Raw genomic sequence first — 14,425 nt, 5'->3', positions numbered from 1 at the left:
GCAGCAAAACATGGCCAGAAAAATAAACCTGCTGACAGAGAGCCGTCAGGCCCTCCCCGGGCCTTTCATAATGGCTTTGCGGTTTGTAGATGGTGGGCATCGTGGACACAATAGTGTCTTTCTCTTTGTGCAGGTCATTTGGAAGTGTCTGCAAAGCATGGTTCAGATAAAACATATGCAAACAGGAAAATACGGGCTGGCCTCCTCTTGACAGGTACACGTGTCCTGAGTACCGGCCTGAGCTGGGCCGGGATCTGTGTAGCCACATGGCATTGACTGGATGTGTTGTTCTCAGAGGCATTGGCGCCTCCTCCTGCTGTTCTGAAAAGCAGGGGACGATAGTGAAGTTAGTCTACAGTGTCCAAAGACAGCAATGACTCCGGTGCTAGGCGGACGCGAGTGGGAATGTGAGTGCTAGGCTTTGGGTTGTTATGGAGAATACCCCAAAGAAACAAGGTGCAGAAGGAAGAGTTTGTTTTTGGGTTCAGTGTCCCACTTGGCTGTTCCCTTGACTTTGGGAGGCAAAGCAGGATCAGCATGTCAGGGAGCACATGGCTGAGCAGAGCTACCCAGCAGGGAAGGGCAGGCTGACAAGGTATAGCTTTTCCGGGTGTGCCCTGGGGACCTCTTTCCTCCGACTAAGCTCCACCCCCTACTTTCTTCCACCACCCTATAGTGCCATCATGGTGTGATCCCATCAATGGATTAAAGATAGAGCCCTCATGATGTGGTCACCTCTCAGAAATGGACTCCATCATTAGGTCACCAAGCCATCCCACCCATGCTAACAAACTGGCCTAGGGTACTAGGCCTCTGCTCGGTCTAAGCTCCCCAGCCATAGCGACCTCTCTGTCCTTTGAGCCTCAGAATTTCTAGGCTGTCCTTTTAATTTGGATTGTTTGTGTTCTGACTTCCTGTGTATTTTAGTTCCTTTTCGCTACATGCCTGGATTCTTCAGCTCATTAGTAAGACTTTGGAGGCCTGTATTCCTAGTGTGGGCAAGTTAGTGGGCACTTAGCAAATATTTGATCGATCAATAAATAGGTCATGCATACTTGAACATCTGAGATTGCTTTTTTTTCCCTTCCTTTTTCAAACACTGATTTATAAAACGGGAAGGAATCTGGGTAGGGTGCTATTTGCACGGCTCCAAGGGAGACCGCTGCTGTTGTGTTCTTTGTAAATGACAACCCCTGAGTGGCAGGGGCTTCCCGGATGTGTGAAGCCTGGCAGCCAGAGAGAAGAGTCAATCCACCCTCCTTATCTTCCTCAGGAGGATATGGCATGATTGGTGGGAGTTAGCACCCACACTAGAACATGAGCAGACTTCTGCTAGGAATCATTTTCAGGTCAATTACACAAACATTGAACATCTACAGCGAACCAGATGTTGTGCTAGACACCAGTGGTGGGGAGGCAAGCGGGGCCTGGTTCAGGATCTGCTTGTGCCCATGGGAGGAAGTCTCAGTCGGCTGGAGAGAGAGCCTGGGAGGAGGAGCACCGTGTATCTAAAGGATGTGGTCCCTCACCTGTAAACATTTTACCCTTTAGATGTAATAGAGGAGTCTGGAATTCTAGTCAGAGGGCAGAAGTAGTGGAGATGGGAGCATTGGTTAAAGACAGAAAGACAGCTTTGTGGGTATTTGCTGCCACACCCCTGGGTGGTTCATTTTCTATTTTCGTGGCATTCTTCCTCTGCTTAGTGTAATAACTAAGATTCCTCTGTTTGCCTTCTGCCTTGCTTCTCCGTGGAGACCTTCACTTTTGTTGGTGTTAACTGAAGTGGAGAACGAGGAGTGGATCCCTTTGATCGGCTTTTGTGTCTGCTTGTCTGAGTGAGCAAATAGGAGCCCAGGGGCTGGGGATTCACTTACGCATCCGTTCAGCGTGCTTCCCCAGGAACCTGCCGGGAGGATACCGAGGAGTGGGTTCCATTTCTTAAGCATGCTCAACACCATGCAGAGGACAGGCTGTTGGTTTTGTACCCCAACCGGAAGAGATCCCTGCACAAGTTTGTCAGCAGGATCCCGAGGGATGAGATCGGTTTCCGTTTCTCCTTGGCAGTTCGCCTGTCAGACTGATGAGATGTGGATAGCTGTTAATATTTTGGACTCGCCCCAAAGCATCTTTTCTGTAAGGTGATCTCCAGTTTCATAGGGCTTCCCTCTGGAAATCCCCCAAACCTCAGCGGAGGCTGCATGCAGCCATGTAGCTGTCTTTTCTGGACCTGTTCTGGAGGCAGCCTCATGGCTAGAGTGTAGGAAGCTGTAGTGGCTTCTTCCACAGCTTCTAAACCATTGGCTCAGTAGTGCCAGGGTGGTGCAGCTGCAGGGGGCCATCCCCACTTCATTCTCAGCTTGTGCAGTTTCCTCTGCTCCCTGAGGCCTATATAACAGGTGCCTATATCACTTTTTAATTGTTCCAAAGCTGAGGCAGGCTTACAAAGAAAAAGAAAAGAAAAGAAAAGAAAATTCAGTGTAGGTTGTTTAATTTCCTGCAGCAAATGTTGATTATTCTTCTTCCTGGTGGTGGAAGAGGTGTGAGGCGCAGGCACAGGGAAGTGGGTGGAGATTTATGATCGATGAACCACAGGGTAGACGACACTCAGATCTGGTCATGTAAACACAGCAGGGTAAGGTGTGAGGTCTGATGCAGGGTTTGGGCGGAGCTGGAGTAAGGCAGAGCCACCAGGGAGGGTGGGAAAGGCTTCTCACAGGAAGCGAAACTCGAGGTGAGCTAAAAAGTGAGGTCGGTATAGAGTCCCAGTGTTAGGAAGAGCTTATGGGGCTGGAGGGACGACTCAGCAGTCAAGAGCACTTGTTGTGCTTCCAGAGGACCTGCCTAGAACTCCAGCTCCAGGGGCTCTGATGCCCTCATCTAGCTTTGGTGATGGGTGTGTACACATTCACATGAAGAGAGAAGGAGGGATGAGGAGAGAGAGAGAGAGAGAGAGAGAGAGAGAGAGAGAGAGAGAGAGAGTTTGAGCAAATGTGGCCATGTGAGTTTGTGGTCCCCGTGGCCTCTGTGTGGGCACACTATGTGCTGAGAGGGGAGTGATGGGAAATGGGGTTTGAGGTGGGCATTAGGCAAGCACCAGTCCCTTGGGCTCTTTCCTGACTCTTACTGAACAGATATTTTTTAAATAAAGTTTTTATTGTTGTTGTTTTTCTTTGACAATCTCATATATATGTACACACATGTATGTAATGAAGCTTGGCCATTTTTACCTCCGTTATATTCTCACCCCTTCCTACTCACACTGAACTGGTCTTTCCAACAAACTAGTCTCCTAGTTCCATGTCTTCTTGTTTCTTTTTTTTCTGAATTCAATTAAAGTTCATTAACTTATAATAATAAATTATATGCCATGCTCACAGGTGTGGGGGTTTATCTGCTAGAGAATGGGCGTCTTACTAGCGACGATACTACTGGAGACAAAAAGGACACCACCCTTCTGCAAGCTGCTAATAGCTCCTTCAGGAGGGGTGGGACCTCCCTAGTCCTCCTTCACTTGTGATTGAGATGCTGGTGGGTCCATTCTTATGAGGGCAGCCACAGCAGTTGGGAGTTCAAGTGAAATGCCCGCATGTGTCTAGAGGGTACATCTCACAGCAGCGCCCTTATCTCCGGCTCCGATAGTCTCCCTTCTTTGGTGTTGTTCCCTGGGTCTTAGAGGGTGTGATAGAGTTGTTCTGTGTAGGGCTGGGAACTCTGAGTACTTTGACTACTTACTAGTCATTGTATTGATTGTTGCCCACAGCAAAGAGAAGCTTCTCTGCCCAAGACTGAGCAATACTAACTGATGGATATAAACATCAATATTTATAAAGCAGTTTGATATTATGTCCATTTAACAAGAAAACAATAGTTGGCTTCCCCCTAGGGTCTTTGACTTCCTAGTCATAGGTATTTGTCCATATTTGTAGTGCCATGCAGGAATCCCCTCTTGTGGAAGCGACCTAATACCTAAACCAAGAGCAATTGGGTACTCTTCTAAGAAGAGTCACGTTGTTACTACACCAGTGGGCGTATCTCGCCTTGTAGGTTGGAATTGTAGCTTGAGGGGTTTGTGTTGGGTAAGACTAAAACTTTGCTTTTGAGGACTTTAAGTGGAGGAATGACATGACTTAATGAGTAATGAGGGAGGATAAATGTATTTTAGGGAAGATGAGACTCAGAGTGATAGCTCGTTGGCTTGAGGACTCGTCCTGCATGGTAAGGATGTGCTCTCTGGCTAACCGGAAGGTAATTTCACCACTCAAAGAAAGTGGAGGCATGGAAGGCGTGGGCAGGGCCATGCCATGAAGGCAGATTTGGCCAGAGTGAACTGGGTGCTGTTTCAAGTCCCAAGGTCGAGTCCAGAAGTAATCTGATTGTGCCCGTCGTGTGGTTCTGCCGTTTGTCACCTGGGGTGGAGAATCTTCCAGTCTTTGAGCAACTGTGACAATGGGGAACTTGCCATTTCCTTCTGGGACAATGTGGCTCATTCCTGTGCTCACTCACTCATCCGTTTGTTCCTGTAGTCGTGTATTCATTTGTGAGCATAGCTTTCTGGTAGGAGAAAGTCAGAGTTCTCTGCACTCCAAGTTCCATCCCATGGGTTTGGGTTCTGTTCCCTACAATCATACGGCAGATCCTTCCTTTCATCTGAAGACAATTCAGACATTTGAGGACCCCATTCTTGTAATCTTGAATATCTTTCATCCTATTGGGAAACACCCCATTTCCTTTCCTTGTCTGCTGTTGGACCCCGAATCGTCACATAGACTTTTACCTCACACTGCCTTATGGTATCATTATATCAAGGTGCAGGTCTCAGATCTGAGCTCCGTAGTGTGAAAACTGCTGGAGGATTAATGCCTACTGATTCTGGACACTTTCTACAAATGAAAACCTTAAGACCAAATTTTCATTTTTTTTTCCTTTTTTTGGAGGGGGGCATTCAGTTTCTTGATGTGTAACCCAGGCTGTCCTCCAACTTGAGATCCTCCTGCCTCAGCCTCTCCAGTGCTGAGATGACAGATATCACGAATATTTCTGGCACTTTAAAGCTGGTGGCTCCCACTAATCGTTTTATTATTGAGAAACCATCTATATACAACAGTACCTTTGGATCTTAATCGGTTCAGAGCGACTCACCCAAAAGGTGCCAATGCACGCACCCTCCCATCAGCCCTCCACTCCTTTCCTCCTGCTTACTAAATGCAATTGCTGGTTTATTAGCACCGGAAGCCTAGTTTTTGAGTTGCATCTATTCATTTTTTATAGTATACGTGTGTTCGCACATGTGAAGTGTGTTTGTGTGCAGGTGTGTGCCAACCTGTGTATGCGCGTGTGATGGCCCAAGGTCAATGTTAAGAATTTTCCTTGATCATGCTTCTGCCTAGTTCTATGAGGTAAGGTCTTCCAGTCTTAACTCAGAGCTTGCCCATGTAGCTTATCTCCTTTGCCCCAGGGATCCCAAGTCTCTGCATTCTGAGGTTAGGATTGCAGGAGGGACACCCTGCCAATATGGCATTTATGTGGACTCTGGGGATCTAAATTCTCGTCCTCTTGCTTGGATGGCGTGAGCATTAACTGCTGACTCATCCCTGGCCCAGCATTTAATTTTTCTGATAGATCTTACTAAAGGACAGATGTACAGTGTCTCCTATCTTAAATTTGAGCAAGTAAGTCGTGGAAACTTCATGTGGAAGCTAATTTTCTTGATGTTGCTTATTCTTTGGATGCCTGAAAGCATTTCAATTTTATTTTAGCATTTTAAAAAACTTATTTGTACAATTGGTCTGATACCCTTTGCTTCTATAGTCACATTCAAGTTTGCTGTCTAAATTGCTGACCAGAGCATGGGGCTGTATGAGAAACTGAAATTTTATTTGGCTTTGTGATAAAATATATAACAGCCCACTTCAGATTATTTCACCAGCAACGAATGAATGTTATCTGTGTGGTCCACAAAGATCTCCTTAAAAAAAATTGTTCTCACATCATTATCCTTGTTGGTTGGTTTTGATTATCAACTTGATGGAATTTGGAATCACCATGGAAACAAATCTCTGAGCATGTAAGAGGGATTAGCTCAATTAGGTTAATTGATGTGGCTGGTACCAGTTCATCGGCTAGAGTCTTGGACTGAATGAAAAGGAGAAAGTGAGCTGACACATACACTCATTGCTGCACGTTGGTGCAATGTGACCAGGTGCCCAAGGTTCTGCCATCTCGACCTCACTGCGGTGATGTTTGACCTCACAGCCAGACTGTGAGCCAAAAACAAACCCACCCTTAAGGTGCTTTTGTCGGGTGTTTTATCATAGCAACAAGATAAGGACCTAACACAACCTTTTTGCTCAAATCAAGAATAATCAGGAGGAAAGGAAATGGGTTAGCTTGTTGTGACAAGAAACCATTTGAGTGCTCAGCTGTGGCTTCCGGTCGCCTAAATGAGTGCTTTTGTAACCATTCTCAACTTCCTTCTCTACTTTAGGTAAACAAAGTGACTGTCGGTCTTCCAGTCTTTAGGATCTGTTCTGCCTGACTCTTGGAGAGATTACTGAAAAGGACTCTGTTCATTTTATCTTTATTTCTTCTTATTCCCTAGTAGGTGTTTGTTTTATTCCTTTAATTTCTTCTTGCTCAGCTTGAAAACCATTCTGCAATAAGGACAAAAGTGAAATACAAATTCTTTGTGAAATCTTTATTCTTTATACTATTGGCCGTGAGGACAATGATCTTGTTCCTTTATAATCCTCTACAGAAGTTAACTAGCCTCCCAGCCGGCCCACTGTTCTTCTGGCCCATTGATTCCCCCCCCTCCCACCACCATTGTCTTATCAGTCCCCTGGCCTTCAAGCCCACTGACAATAGTCTACTAGTTATTTTGCTAATTTGAATTATGAATCCTGACTCTTGAACTTAACTATCTGATTTCTCTTCAGATAAACTTCTAACTATCCAGAGTCGGGGCAGAAGTGCACTTCTAGGAAGTTGGCTTCTGTTAAATCTTCTCTTTTGATTAAATTAATTAAATTAAGATTAGATTGATTAAATCTAATCTTTTGATCTAGATGATGTGTCTCTCCCTGTCTTGACTGAACATATTCAGAAAAGATCTAGCTCTTTTTGTCAGCCACATGACAACATCATGTTTAGTAATTACCTTTGTTTCTCCCCTTTAAAGTCTGTAGTTACGTGTTTTATTTTGTATTGATGTATATATGATGTTTCTATTGTCTTGGGAGTTTTTAGCCATATGTCAATTTTTTCTAAACAGTTTGTATTCTTCATCACTAAGCAGAATAAGGATCAAGACACAGGACCATCATCTATGACTTGAAAGTGTAAAGATGGGGGTTGGGAGATGGATCAATGGATAAAGTGATTGTTGTTCAAGTACGAGGACCTGGATTTGGATCCCCAGCATCCATGTAAAATGGCAGGAATGATGGTGCACACCTGTAACTTCAGCCCTTTGAAGCAGGGCAGAGGAAGATCTTATTAGCCAGCTAGGCTAGCCAATTGGTGAGCTTCAGGGTCATTAAGTAAGTGTCCCTGGTCCAAAAATAAGGTGGAGAGTGATGGAGAAACATGACAACTTCAAGATGACCATTTGCCTCCATACATACATGAATGTGTATATGCAGCTCTACACACACACACACAGACGTGCGCACCCCCCCCACACACAAGGGGGGGGGGCAAGGTAAAGAAAAAAAAGGAAAAAAAGAGAGATCTGTGATTTGTTTTTTTTCCTGTCTGTTGTCATTTTAATTTCACTAGTAAGTGAAATCTAATTTCACTACCTCTCTTTGGTAGCAGAATGTTGGGATCAATGTGACCTAGATGTTCCCTTAGCTGTTGATATTGTTAGAGGACAACCCTTTCTTCAACATCCTGAAAATTGCCACATTCTAAATGAGGCTGTGCTCGGCCACACACCTGCTGGTTTGTCTCCTTAATGACTTACTGTCTGCATCTTCTTGGAATCTATAAAGAAATGATAAAAAAAGGAAATGATTCATTTCTCAGGGTCATCTTTGCTTGGAGGATCTCTTAAATAAAATTAACTTGGCCATGTTAAAATAAATGGGCTTCCTATATCATCACTGAACAGGTGGACCACTCCAAGCATGCCTGATTAATGGACCAACTCTGAAGGTAGCTTTAGGTGTGATACTGAGCCTGCATCTTCTTAACGTTAGAAAAATAAACAACAACAACAAAACAAAAACCAAGGGATGGAGTGGGTTAACCATATCTGATTAAACCTCTCTTAAACTTCAATCATGACACTTGGATGAGAATTTACTCTCAGGTATGACCTGTGCAGGTTGGGGCGCACTTAGTTCCCCCTTGACCTGGGTGGCTGCAGAACCCATCACTTAGTTTAGCCTTCTGGTGTAGAGAGATCAGTTCACAAATCTCAGTATGAGAGGAAGTGTTGGGTTTGAGTGAGCTTGTCAAGAGGTTCGTGTCAAATTATTGAGTCCCGAGGGAGTAAAATGAAAGTCCCTAAATTCTAGGAAAAGTGAAAGAAAAAGGTTTGTGTGTGATTAGAATTTTGTGCAAACCTGGTAGCTCCTGGGTTCTAGAGAAAACATAAACATGTGTCCCCAATAAGTAAAGGCCCTTTCCTGTTTGATCACATTAAAAAAAACTAAGATGGACTAAATATCTCTTAGTAGTTATTTGCTCAGTTATCTGGTGTTGCTAATGATGATGGCTTCAGGGTTCAGTCATTGCAGAACTACGCCCTGTGTTGGATTTACACATTGCACTTTGACAAGTCCTCTGTTGTTTTATTTGCTTGGCTTTGATAACATTGAAAGTTTGAAAAAAAATTACCCCCCCCCCCCTTCTCTCTCTCTCTCTCTCTCTCTCTCTCTCTGTGTGTGTGTGTGTGTGTGTGTGTGTGTGTGTGTGTGTGTGCGTGCGTGCGTGTGTGCGTGCATGCTTGGGTAATCATGTGTAAGTGGTGCATGCATGTCACAGCATGTGCGGAGGTCAGAAGACAACCACTGAAGTTGGTCCTCACCTTTCACCTTGTTAGAAGCAGGGTCTCCTTGTTGGTCATTAGGTTTGCTGGCCCATGAGCTTCCTGGGGTTCTTTACCTCCCAGGCTGCTGTAGGAGTGCTGGGATTACAGATGCAAGTGTTCTGCTTTCCGTGAGTTTTGGGGCTCTGAATTCAGGTCTTTGTATCTGATGTCAACTGCTTTACCACTGAGACATCTCTGCAGCCCCGATACATGTGTATCTAAGTATACAGAAGCAGTTGTCATCAATGCTGTCCCACACCCTAGATCTGTCCAGTTGCGTTGAGTGGTACTGAAAGGTTGTGGTGAATAAGGATGCTTGTGGGGTATCCACACTGCTGGTGTGGAGCAAGTGTAGGAAAGGGAGGGGGTGGCTCATTGCCCTCCGTAAAGTTGGCTTTCCCCCAGCAGTGAATGCTTAGTTTGTGGGTTGATATCTTTAGACCACGTGGGCATCCTAGTGCTCTGAAATTTCACATGGTCATTTTAGCATCTGATGATGGTCCTTATCTGATTTGATTCTCACAGTGGCGTTACAGAAGGATAACACTATTATTACTTTTTTTGTAATATTACTTCCTACTGTTTATTTTTAGTATTACTTTTTAGTGATATTAGGTGACTTACAGTATAAAAAAAAAACTTTCTTCCTCCTTTCCCCTCCTTCCCTCCCTTTTCCACTCCCTCAATCCCCCCTCCATGTCCTACCTTTATTCACTATGTTACGTTACCATCATCTTTCTCTTCTGTGTTAAAATTTTCCTAAATCTTGCTGTTCATAGTCCTGTCAGCTAGTTCCTGTGTCTTTTGGTGGGGGCTATTGGAGGCCAAACCTATCACTGAGTAACACCCCAGTTCTTGTATTCTTTCCAGGTGATAGGATTTGTCCTCTAACACTCCCTTGCTTTTCTGGCACAATCATAAAGATGCTCTTCTTCTCTGTCATGACCAGTGGTCATTTCCTCTTAACGGAGTGCTGGTTATGGTCACTAATGATGTGTGTGGAAACTGAGGCCTGCCTTACAGGACTGTAACCTGAAGGCTCCTTTTGCTTGCACTGGGCAGGTATAGCACAAACGAAGGGGAGACCTGGAAGACATTCGTCTTCTCCGAGAAGCCTGTGTTTGTGTATGGACTTCTCACAGAACCTGGCGAGAAGAGTACCGTCTTCACCATCTTTGGCTCAAATAAGGAGAATGTCCACAGCTGGCTCATCCTGCAGGTCAATGCCACCGACGCCTTGGGTAAGTCATTGCCTCCAGCTGAGATACAGTATTCTCAGTTTGTGATCCACTAGGTGAGATTCGCCCAAGTGAATGAGTGAAAGCCACAGGGCACAGGTGATTCCTGTTTTACTCAGTTTCTTAATGGACTGTTCGTGAGTCTTTGTGCCTTGGCTTCCTTGCACAGTACCTGGCATGTAGTATGTCTAGATATATGTCTGTTAAAAGTGTGGATGGATGGAGGGAGGGAAGGATGGATGGACCTATTCAGTGGTATGTCTGTATTAGCTCTCCATCAGGGGAAAGGCAGAAAATGTTATTTTGGTCCCGGGTTTTGGTCCATAGTTCTTTGATGTGTTCATGTTGTGCTGTACTAGGAGCTATGATAGGAGAAGTTTGTTTATCCTTTGGTTTCCAGGAAGCAAAGAAAGAGAAAGAAGAGGAGGAAGGGGGTGGGATGCCAGCATGTTTGTTAAGATCAAACCCCTAATGACCTTACTCCTCTAGGCCTCATTTACTGAAAGTCCCACCACTTACCCACAGTGCCATGGGCCAGGGACTAACACCTGGGTCTTCAGGAGCATTCATGATCCAAAAATAGCACCGATTCAGGGCCATTCGAAGGCTGTCTGGAGTCTAGATATGCTCTGTCGGTGCCCTTGAGATCCTTAAACAGGGGACTCTTGAGTGCTCGCTCATATTGCCGCATCGACCTCTGCACTCCCTCACTTCCCCTTAGCTGACATGACTCTAGTCGTCCAGAACGCCTCCCATGTCTTCTTATTACCACTCCTTCAACCTTGACCTCAGGATCTAACACCTGGTGTCTCTCTTCTTCGTGCTCCGAAATAAGTGTGTCCCTCACATCTTGAAGTATATGGCTGTGTCTGTAATTATGTACCATGTTCCATCACCTAGTCATGAGGCTCTTCAAAATACGGACTTTTCCTGTGTATATTTTTATTTCACCTACTGAGTTTCTTTGTTGCCTCACAGATGGCAGGGTTTTTTAATAACTCTTTGCTAATTTGAATGACAATGTGTTGACAGGTATGCATCAACTTTGGGTAGTATTTAATCTGACACACATAAAAAAAGATCCAAGGCACCAATCTAGACATAAGCATAGAATTCCCATAGGCACACTAACTGACATTTTAAATGGGTGTGGGCTGGTGGAATAAGTGTGAAGTTATCTTGTCATTTCCCAGTCTCTCTGCATAAAGATCCTGTACCATGAAGTAGGGCAAACGCATCCTTCGGTGCCCTCAGCCCCATACTCAGATGTGCGTTCATCCTAAGGAAATAGGATGGGTCACTGATACGCCGAAATCACCTACCAATGTGTCCCTTTTCCCTAGGAGAGAGCTCAGTCCCCACCCCTGCCCCACTCACCCTTGGCACCGATTTATGAAAGGAGCTGCCAACTGTCCTAATAATTTAGAGACTTGGCTAAGTATTGGTAGATGCCAGAATTCCAGTAATGGGGGAGGTTGAGACATGGGGATCAGGAGTTAACAGTTCACCCAAATTCTCTAGATAGATCCTCTTTTTAATAACATGTAAGCAAAGCCACCTAAAACTCTGGGCCAGTAAGATGGTTTGGCAGGTAAATATGTTTGCTGTGCAACCCTGAGACCAGAGTGCAACCCTGCAAGCCCATGTAAAGGTGGAAGGAGAGAGCTGACTCCACAGCTGTCCTCTGATGCCAGGGCACACATACACACAGTAAATAAGTTTAAAGCAATCCCAAATCTCTCTCTCTCTCTCTCTCTCTCTCTCTCTCTCTCTCTCTCTCTCTCACACACACACACACACACACACACACACACACACACACACACAGAGTGCACAAATCAACCAAAAATAAACGGCAGCAATTACCCCTTCCCCCAGTGCCTCAAATTTTGTGATTCATACATGACTCGCATCTTCACGGCTGTTACAGCGGTGTTGCCTTCATTCTTGGGGATACTGCCCACCCTCAGCACATGGTGACTAGAGATGGGTAACTCTGACTTCTGCCCTTGCTGGGTGACCACAGAGACACCAGAAGTGGAGGGCTTGAGTTGAGGGTGAGGAGACAGGAAATCCTGCCCAGCCTGGATCTGATGCTTTGCTCTGCTCTTCTCTGTTCTCAGGGGTTCCCTGCACAGAAAACGATTACAAACTGTGGTCCCCGTCTGATGAGCGTGGAAATGAGTGCTTGCTAGGACACAAGACAGTTTTCAAAAGGAGGACCCCCCACGCCACGTGCTTTAACGGGGAAGACTTTGACCGGCCAGTGGTTGTGTCCAACTGCTCCTGCACCCGGGAAGACTATGAATGGTTTGTTCCTCCTCCATGAGTGAGTCTTTGAGTTGGGACATGTCTGCTCTGCAGTGTGAGGATAAAAGACAGAGAACATGCTCTCTTTCTCCGAGGATGGGGATAGCATTCCGTGAGCATGCTTTCTGAGTCAGGAACTGCGTGAGGCACTTAAGATTGTCTTCTAGTTCTACAGCCACGCAGTTCAGTAGAGGTGTGGCTTCCCAAAGCTTCAGTCATTTCTATAGGGACTCATAGTCAGGGTTTGTTTCCTGACCTGAAATAAGGCTCGGCACCCAGCAGAAATAAGGACCACGCAAGTTCTAGCAGACCTGGAGTGGTCCGGCCAGTTTTTCCAGGAGATTGAGCTTCTGCTTGTTTTGTGGGGGAGGGCTTTAATATTTCTTTTTCCAAAAGCAAAATAGCAACCAGGAGGGAAGAAAGCCAAAGCTTTGTTTGATTTCCTCAAGGAACTTTTTACTTAGTTTTAATTTTATTTCTTGGTACAGTCACCTTTCTCTTCTGAAGGAGACTAGCTCCAACACACCCTACAGATTCCAGATGCAGGTGGTACCCGGGTTGAAAGCTAAAATAAGAAAGAATGCAAAGGAGTAGGGAGGGTCTAGCACCTGGAGCCTGCCTAAACCTGGGGCAGCGTGTATATTCTATCAAGACCCGTATGTGTTTGGCTAAATCTAGTTGGTTGTTTTTATGAAACCAGAGTTTCCTGGAACACAACCAGATCCCTTCACCAAGGATGTCTTTCCTTCATCTGTGAGCTCTACCAGAGGCATAGCTGAGTAGAACCCTTGGAACCATATGGCGTGCAAAGCCTAAAGCATTTACCACAGGGCCCTCTTCCAGCCTCTGGTCTAGCACATATGAGAGAGCTCTGGCTTTAGCCCGCTGAGTACAGTGATGCCGAAGGTAAAACGCAGTTAGTGCCTCAACCGCCCCTGAAACAAATGCTCCGAGCTCGCTGCAAGCCCACGCGCTAGCCACACCTGACAGAAGGGACCGTATACTGTGTACTCAACAACAGGAACCGTCTACGGCTGAGCTCTGCTCAGCTCAACTCTCCCCAAAGGCCTTTGAGGCACCTCCTGCCTGCAGAATGAGATCCCCCACCTGCAGGGCCTCCACTTCCTCCTGTCACCTTTTCCACCTCATCTCCACTCACTGACTCCACACCTAGTGCTGGTATTGAACCCAAGGCCCTGTGCATGCTAGGCAGGCACTGTACCAACTGAGCTGTAGCTTCAGCTCTGCCATTCCCTTTTGACCAAGAACAGACAGGCCCTGAGTCTGAATAGGCAGCTGAACGTAGATGAGATTTTCCTTTGGCATGATGGCTTGCATCGTTTTTTTTTGTCTGCTTAGGGTATGTAGCAGTGACTCTCCAGATGGGACTCTGATACATAGCCTTTTATGCAGATGTAGCTTAGTATAACTAAGTGGGGGTTCTTTAAAGGACCCGTGGAGTCGCCCATAGAATATAAGTATGAGGTGAAGTTTAGATGTTGCAGGGTTGCTTCTGAAATGTGAAGGCTATGGTCTAAATGAACTCCAATTGCCTTTTCAGTGACTTTGGCTTCAAGCTCAGTGAAGATCTCTCCTTAGAGGTTTGTGTTCCAGACCCTGAGTTTTCTGGGAAGCCCTACAGTCCTCCCATGCCTTGTCCAGTGGGTTCTACATACAGGAGAACGAGAGGGTACGTATCACACAGTTGGTTGAGTGAGGCTTACAAGGGTCTGCCTGGGGAAGGAGGGAGATATGAGGATCATGTGTCTCTGCCTGCACTGTTAGGTGAATTTATTCTCAAACCCCAAGTTACAGACTGCAGGTGGTTGGACAGCTTTTTAAA

The 14,425-nt window shown here is 45.6% G+C and overlaps 1 protein-coding gene across 1 annotated transcript in view; it reads left to right on the top strand.

The window, feature by feature from the left end:
- Sorl1 (sortilin related receptor 1) overlaps positions 1–14,425 on the top strand; it is a 163,796-nt gene that overhangs the window by 67,498 nt on the left and 81,873 nt on the right. The window contains exons 13-15 of the mRNA XM_087905541.1: positions 10,097–10,275; positions 12,396–12,582; positions 14,144–14,272. Of these exons, the coding sequence (XP_087761667.1) occupies positions 10,097–10,275; positions 12,396–12,582; positions 14,144–14,272 (495 nt within the window). The remainder of the gene's footprint in view (positions 1–10,096; positions 10,276–12,395; positions 12,583–14,143; positions 14,273–14,425) is intronic.

Source organism: Myodes glareolus, chromosome 4 (genome assembly GCF_982192425.1).
Source record: "Myodes glareolus chromosome 4, mMyoGla1.1, whole genome shotgun sequence".
NCBI lineage: Eukaryota > Metazoa > Chordata > Mammalia > Rodentia > Cricetidae > Myodes > Myodes glareolus.
The sequence above is the reverse complement of the archived record's forward strand: the minus strand, read 5'-3'. Positions and strand labels throughout refer to the sequence as shown.